The 7,312-nt window shown below is 46.2% G+C and overlaps 1 protein-coding gene across 1 annotated transcript in view; it reads right to left on the bottom strand.

Moving 5' to 3' along the window:
* Positions 1 to 965: 965 nt before the first annotated feature.
* The window catches only part of LOC104408837 (neuronal growth regulator 1), a gene marked incomplete at both ends in the record, with an annotated part of 31,383 nt that continues 25,036 nt past the window's right edge, over positions 966 to 7,312 (bottom strand). Inside the window, 2 exons of the mRNA XM_010018560.1 lie at positions 966 to 1,117; positions 6,750 to 6,870. Of these exons, the coding sequence (XP_010016862.1) occupies positions 966 to 1,117; positions 6,750 to 6,870 (273 nt within the window). The remainder of the gene's footprint in view (positions 1,118 to 6,749; positions 6,871 to 7,312) is intronic.

Here is a 7,312-nt window from a genome sequence, read left to right as displayed (position 1 = left end):
CAAGTGCAATGTTTCCACTTTGCTGATGACTTCTCAAATACTAAATAAAATGGCAACAAAGGCTTCATGCTATTTTCTGCGTATTATGTCTCCTCTGCAGTAATTCAGCATATCCTGACAATACACATCATTTAAGAAGTATATTCAGAAGAAAGTTTCATGGCTAGAAGGCAACAACCTCAGGATGTAAGCAACTGAAAATCTACATTTCCACCCAGTAAGGAATATCTTTATGCAGATAAAAGCGTGTAGGATATATTCTAAGTTTTGTCTTTCAGTTTTATCACTATTAGAACAGATCAGCACCAAAGTTCAGCAACGAACATCTTTGGCTGCCACTGACAGATGGCAACTGTGAAATACTACAAATTCACAGATATAAATATCTTTCAGGCGGGACAGTTGAGACCCGTTTTAGATGACCTTCATGCTAAAAATCTTAACGCTTTGCTTTGCCTATTACAACCGTAACCAAAAGATTTCACTCCAAGTCCTCCGCAAGTGCTCTGTACCAGAGGCCAAAAACCAATGACCTGACCCACGAACAGGACTCTGGCACCCCCCAGTTCTCCAGCTCAGCATAGTCCTTGAAGCTTGCTGAAAAAGTTCCTAACTTTATTTACAGCAGTTCCTGTGATCCAATATTGCTATTCCCAGCAGAAATCTGTCGCGCTAACTCTGCCTCTACACCATGGCGGCGGGTTGGGTTTGGTTGTGGGTTTGGTAGATCCATAACCCACTGATACCACCAAAGTGTGCCATCACTTCCAGAACAGCAACCCTCCTGCAGCACAGAATAAAGAACCCTCTGCTTCATTTCCCAGGACTGAGGAAGTCAATGGTATTTATAAACCTTGTGAAGAAACCGGAGAGGGGGAAAACCACACTCCTAGTTTTTGGCTTTTGAATCCTTGTATGTGGAAACAAACAACCATGAACATTTGCCACATGTCCACATTACTTACGGTTGAGAGGCAGGCTGGCATTGGTCGTCCCTAGCTTGTTGGCAGCGACACATGTATAGTTGCCAAAATGCTCTTCTGTCACATTGGTAACAGTAAGAAGTGATCTTGTGCTATAATTTTTAATAGTGATTCCTTGTTGACCATTGATCAGTCTAGAAAGCAAAAAGAAAATGTCTATAACTCATATACCACAGCAATGCTTTTCTTTCATTCTTTCTCTTTTTAATCTTTTTTCTCCTGTTTCTAGGTATAACTGGTAGCACAGACAACTGTTTGCAAGCTTCCAGCATAGTCTGTCCAGCAAAGTTACCACAGCAGCAGATAGGAGAGGCCATGGGCAACACTGAAGCTGCGGGGCATTGAGGGGAACGGGTTCTGTTTGTGTGTCCTACAGTCGAAATGACGACTGACACCCATAGCCCTGCCTGGCTATGGCATAGGACAGAACTCTCAGATGGAGAGCTTAGATTCTAAATTGGGCAAACCTAACTAAACCTGTAAATACCCTATTTGGGGCAGAAAATAGTTATGGTGTTTCAGAGAGTGTTTTGTCAGGCTCTGGCAATTGCTGGTGTTCCTTGCACACCTCCAGCTGATGGCAGATGAGGGTTAGGTGACTAGAACTGTGACTACATAGAATTGTGACCACAGTTTATTTTACAGGCCTCTACAGCTACAGATTAGACATGCTGTTAGGAAAGATGTGCTCAGCATCCTGAGACAGCAACCTGAATAGGAACCAGGGAATGGAGCGTGGGAAAAGGCAAACCAGGGCTCTTTTCCTCCCTGTCTTTGAGCTTCCCACCCCAAATTTCATAGGAACTGTGCAGGCCTTTTGGTGTTGCTTCCAAAGCCAAGTCAGAAGCACCATTGCTGCACCGGGGCAAAGACAGATGGACAACTTAAATGTTGTTGTTGTAGGTAAATCATGTTTGAACAAAAAAGGAAATCAGAAGAGTAACCACGTTATTAAAATACAAGCTACAGCTGATTGGTTACTCACAATTCCTTGTATCTCCCATAAGGAGCAGAGTTCCAGCTCAAATATACAAGTTTTGTCTGATAAATTGGAAGATATAATCATACATCCTGGAATGAATGCAACCTTCAGGCATTGTGTCGAAAACCATTTCAAGTCTCTCATTAACTGCACTTCTGCACACTGTGGACTGACACTTCTTGTCGTTACGGGAGTGTGTCTGTTCCACTTGGGCACTATATGCTGCTCCACATGCAGGGGCTTTCTCTTGCCTGAGCAGTTTGTGTTGCTGTAAAGGACTTAGGTCTGCTCTGCACAGCCCACGGTTGGGCAGAGGACGTAGCACATGCGATGGACACATGTGGTTTTGCAAGAAACCTAAAGAAATGGGATTGAAATGCCTGGTTTGGGGTGAATGCTGCAGTTAGAACAGTCATCTTTTGTCCAGACTTGTGAAGGGCAAAAGTTTGTTCTTCCAACCTATGCATATGGATGTCTGATGAACCAATGACTGGGCAGCTGTGTGAGGAAAGGCTGAGAGAGCTGGGCTTGTTCAGCCTGGAGAAAAGGTGGCTTAGGAGAGACCTTGTCACCATGTTCCAGTATTTAAGAGGGTGGCATCAAAGAAGATGGAGACTGCCTTTTAGCCATGGGACTGCTTGGGAAGATGAGGGGTGATGGGCACAAGTCACTCCTGGGGACGTGCCAGTTGGATACAAGAGGAAACTTTTTCCCAATGAGAACAACCAGCCACTGGAATAATCTCCCCAGGGAAGTGCTGACTCCCCAAAGTTGGACACTGTGAAGACTGGGCTGGAGAGGGTGCTGGGACGTCTAGTCTAGGTCATGCTTTGTCTAGAAAAATTGGATGAGATGATCCTGAGGTCCCTTCTTCATTCTATGATTCTCCTTCTAAGGAATGGAGAGTCTCCATTCTAAGGAATGGAGCCAATGTCTGTCCCTCCTCTTTCTGCCTTTCCTGCAGGAAAATCCAAGAGCTTCCCCTGCTCCAAAGCCCTCTCTGCTCCAATGCTCCCACACCAGCACCCCGCTGCTCAGAGCTGGTGGCAGCACTATCAGTGTGGTGGCAACTGGTGCTGGAAAGCTGAGCAGGCAGGTGCTGAGCACCACAGCCCAGTTACTCGCTCCAGCCCCAGGGCAGATGCTTTCCTCCAAGTGCCCTTTCCCCAGCTCAGCCACAGCCACCATCCCTTCTGCTGCTTTTTGAGGTGTCAATCCCATCGTCTCCTCTCCCAGGAGAGGAGCACTGGGTACTGGAGGTACTGGATCACAGGGTACTGGAGCAGTAGCTCCTCTTCCACCTGTGGCTTATTCCTACTGGCAGTTTCCAAGCTACCTCCATCCTTTCAGCCCGTAACTGCAGTTTGAAGTACAGCATCTCTATTTTACAGCTATAAAGGTTTAACTCATTTTTTTGGCCCAGAAATCAATGGGGTGTTGGGATTTCTGCCATCCCCTTGCCCTGTTAGAGATGAAATTGTACCAAAACTGAACTGCATCTGCTCAATGTGATCTGCTGCCTTCCCCAGGCTGCCCAAAAGATGAGAACTGGGAGTGCGTGCTGGGTTCTCTGCCCCTCCTTCCCCTCCCACTGTCCTGCCATGCAGTCGGGACAGCATCACCTTCCCCCATGTCCCTCCCGGGAAGAGGCTGGCACTGAGGGAGGGAATGGGATGGGATAGATGTGCCTATCAATAAGCCACACAAGTAACAGACCGAGGAGTCATCATTAGTTAGCATAAACTCAGCAGTTTTGAGGATTCCCATTTGCAGTTGTAAGAACCAGATGCTTTTACTTTCAATTACTCCTGTGTGCTGCTCTGCTTTGCTCACTGACTGAACACAGCTTTTATGACTTGTTTGGGGTTTACCAAGTTATTTTAAGTTTACCAAATTATTCTAAGTGCAGCCACCCTACACATTTCTTCACCTTACTGCTTTGTACCAGTAGTACTAAAGGGAAGAGTGATCTCCTTTTTTACTCCAGAGACCATGCATCCAGAGAAGCTCATGCATCATTGCCAGCCCTGGGGAGTGCCTTTGGTTTCACATTTGAATGCCTTCATGTTATTGTAATATATTAAGCCATTATAATGAGTTTTGTTGTTTTGAACCTAAGTCTTGTTTGCTTTATCAAGAATAAGGGAGTTTATATTTTTAGATAGGTGACTTTCGAGCTTCTTCCCTGTGTTTGTTTAATGTCTGAGATCTAATTTCTCCATAACCCTATAATGCATCACACTCGAGCAGTTGTGGAGCTCAGGTGCTGGGAGTGAGTGCAGTGAAGCATTTCTCCTCTCCGCAGGGAATCCTTGCACGGTTTTAGAGCCACACGTATTTCTAATTTGAAGATGTTTTTACCAGCTTTCCCCCAGTTTCCATTCCTTTCTCAGCTCACCAAACCCTCTCTGGGCCTGTGGAGCCACCCAGCAGCTCCCACATGGAGTTCAAGGCACTGCTTTTGACAGATAAAGCGCTAATTGGTCTGAAACCTGCCCGTGAGACCCCTCCTGGCCTTTCCCAGGTGCAGAAGGTGAGCAGAGGTGCTGGGTCTGCCTGGCTCTGGGGCTTTGGGCTCCTCACCTTGCACTTGGCCAAGGAGGAGGATCTCAAAGCAGCGTGTGCACCAGCACTTGTGAAGATTAGTGAACAGCAGCTCTTGTGAGCTCAGTGATTAGGCAGAATTAGTCCTGCCAGCTCTGCCTCACAGACAAGCTGCTTTAAGTGACTGTAGCCTGATACTGCTTTTATGTTGACTGTTAACAGCTATTCTATGATGAGATGATCCCTGGAGTTTGGAAACTGTGCGTTTGGATATACATTAATTAAGGTAACAACGATACAGTTTAAAGACCCAAAAGGCTTGTTTCAGACACTGAACATATACTTCAGGTTTTAGTTTTAACTCCTGCTGTTCATTTATTCAACAATCTACAAACCTCGCCCAAAAAAGTCCCAATCCAAAAAGGAAAAAAAGAAGGTCTCAATCCAAGACTAAGTGAAGGAAATCAGACTCTCTCTATGCTTCTACCAGAAAATATGGCAGGGTGTGCACTCCCAGTGTACAAATCTAGTCTTGTAGTGTATCTGCAAAGAGACAGCATACCTGCTACTCTGAACTACCTGTGAGAGCTGACTCCTCTCAGTGCTGCACTAAAACAACACCTGAGCTGTCCAAGGCTCATTCTGCACTGGCTCTCATGACCCAGAGGTGAAGAGGATAATACTGGAGGAAAAAGCAGTGTTGCAACTGTTTCCTGCAAGCAGTGGAGTTCAGGGATCCCCAGTACCTCCGTAGTGATCTATGCCTCGCACATCTGCCAACAACAGCTTAACAGAATAGGATGGGCAACGTTTGAGCAGTAAGACACAACAGGACAGTGCATTTCTTGCTGATTACAGCCAGCCTCAGGCAATACCCCCACTGAAACAGAAAACAGAAGGCACAATTTTAGTGTCCTGAAGTGCTCTGCTTAGGCTTTGCCGCTGCTCATGAGAGGACTTGGTCAATGTTATGAACAGAAAGGTGACTGTCACTCTGGAAACAGCAAATTGAATCCAGAGTGCTAAACATTTGGTACATAAAATGTGTCTGCTGCAGCTTCCCCCAACATGTGCACAACATAAGTTGCATTGTTGGAAATAGATGCCAATGCATTTTGCCAACAGAACATTTACTGTTACATACAGTAAAGATCAATTATAGTGTTTTACAGAACGCTTTAGGGTATGGTGCATAGTTAGGGCTGCTCTGAAAGGCACAAAGGAGGAGGAGCACCTTCAGCCTGGGAAGGGGAGCAGCTGGCCAGGGGGAAATGAGCTGACAGATGGCTTTTCATGAAAAATGATTGTTAATATTCTCACATCAGCTCCCAGGTTTAATGGGATGTTTGAGCTGAGGAACCCAACACTCAGAAGCCAGGAAATTCCAGAAGCTGGAAGGTGCATCTGGACAGTCGCTTACAAGAGACACTATCCACTTGCTTTTGCACCAATGTGCAAACCTGACAGAAGGAAGCTCTTAGATAAACTAAGAGCCATAAACCAAAGTTTCCTATCCAAAAAGGAAAATATCTACCTGTTTCGTGAGGTGGGTTTTAAAATGATGCTGGTTATCATCACACAGCAATAATGACCTGAAGGTAAAGCTGCCTGTAAACAAAACCAAAGCACATGGTCGGTTTTGGGGGTTCAGGCAGAGCCCCCATGAATGCTGTGATGTGCAGCAGCTCTGTGGACAGTAAACCCATGGCCTAGACCACAAATGGCCCAACTGGGAGAAAATTCATCCACATTAAGGTTTGGTTGAAAGTCTTGTTGAAAAATCCTTTCCAATCACAAACCCTCAGCAGGACACACATGAAGATGGGTTTAAAAAACCATAAACCCTTTCAGTAGAGCTTTTCAGTGCCTTTCTGGTTATTGTACCTAAAAGGTTGTAATTACGAAAGCATATTGAGAAATTAGGCTCATTATTGCAACGCTCCCTATCACAGCCCAGCCATGGGCGTCCTGCTAACACCTTTAAGAGCACAGGAACTACAGCCACAAGGAAACCAAGGAACTGCCCCCAGAGCCATGCACAGCATGGCTGTTGCTGGCCAACACTTCTGTTGGCTCTGGCTGCTTTAAACCACTGTTTAAAGCTCAGCACTGATTTCAGGACAGCCTGATGGTCACATCATCACAGGGGACAGAGCCAGCCTGATGGTCTCCTCTCTCTTCCACTCTGGTCCCCAGCATCCCCAGCAGCACGAGGGGGTTGGCAAGCACCGGCTACTTACTTCCTCTCTCCTTTGTACCACTCAAAGACCGGGGCAGGAACTCCTGCACCTTCGCACCGTATCAGGCCGTTCCCTCCAAGCATCACACCGCTGGATTTAAGTTCCTGAATTGTGGGAGCAACTGAAAAAAAAGAAGTGTAAAACGGACATTTGCATCTCGATAGCAGACCCCCCCGCGCCGCTCCCCTGCAGCGCGCTCTGTGTCACTGCCTGCCGCCTGCCTCCAGCGTGAGTCACGTTCAATCACGTTTTCCTCCAGCAGTGTAAAAACCATCCCACACAGCAGATTCTGACATATATTCTGTGTATCGGGTGTAAAAAAACACAACTGAGACACGAAGAGATAGCAAGCCCATACTGAACAAGCTGTTTATCCGACTCAGTTACTCGACGTAAAGATTAACTATTTATAAGCATTAGTGTTGTATGAGATGTATTTAAAACATCAGAATCACAAAGAAAGCACATGAAGAACTGGCTGAGAGGCTGCGGAGTCCCAGGGGGCTTGGCCAAGGAGAGGATGGCAGCACCCAGGGCCCAACACACAGACAGGACCAGCACCA

Source organism: Nestor notabilis, unplaced genomic scaffold (genome assembly GCF_000696875.1).
Source record: "Nestor notabilis isolate BGI_N333 unplaced genomic scaffold, ASM69687v1 scaffold8117, whole genome shotgun sequence".
In the NCBI taxonomy this organism is placed as follows: Eukaryota; Metazoa; Chordata; class Aves; order Psittaciformes; family Psittacidae; genus Nestor; species Nestor notabilis.
The sequence above is the reverse complement of the archived record's forward strand: the minus strand, read 5'-3'. Positions and strand labels throughout refer to the sequence as shown.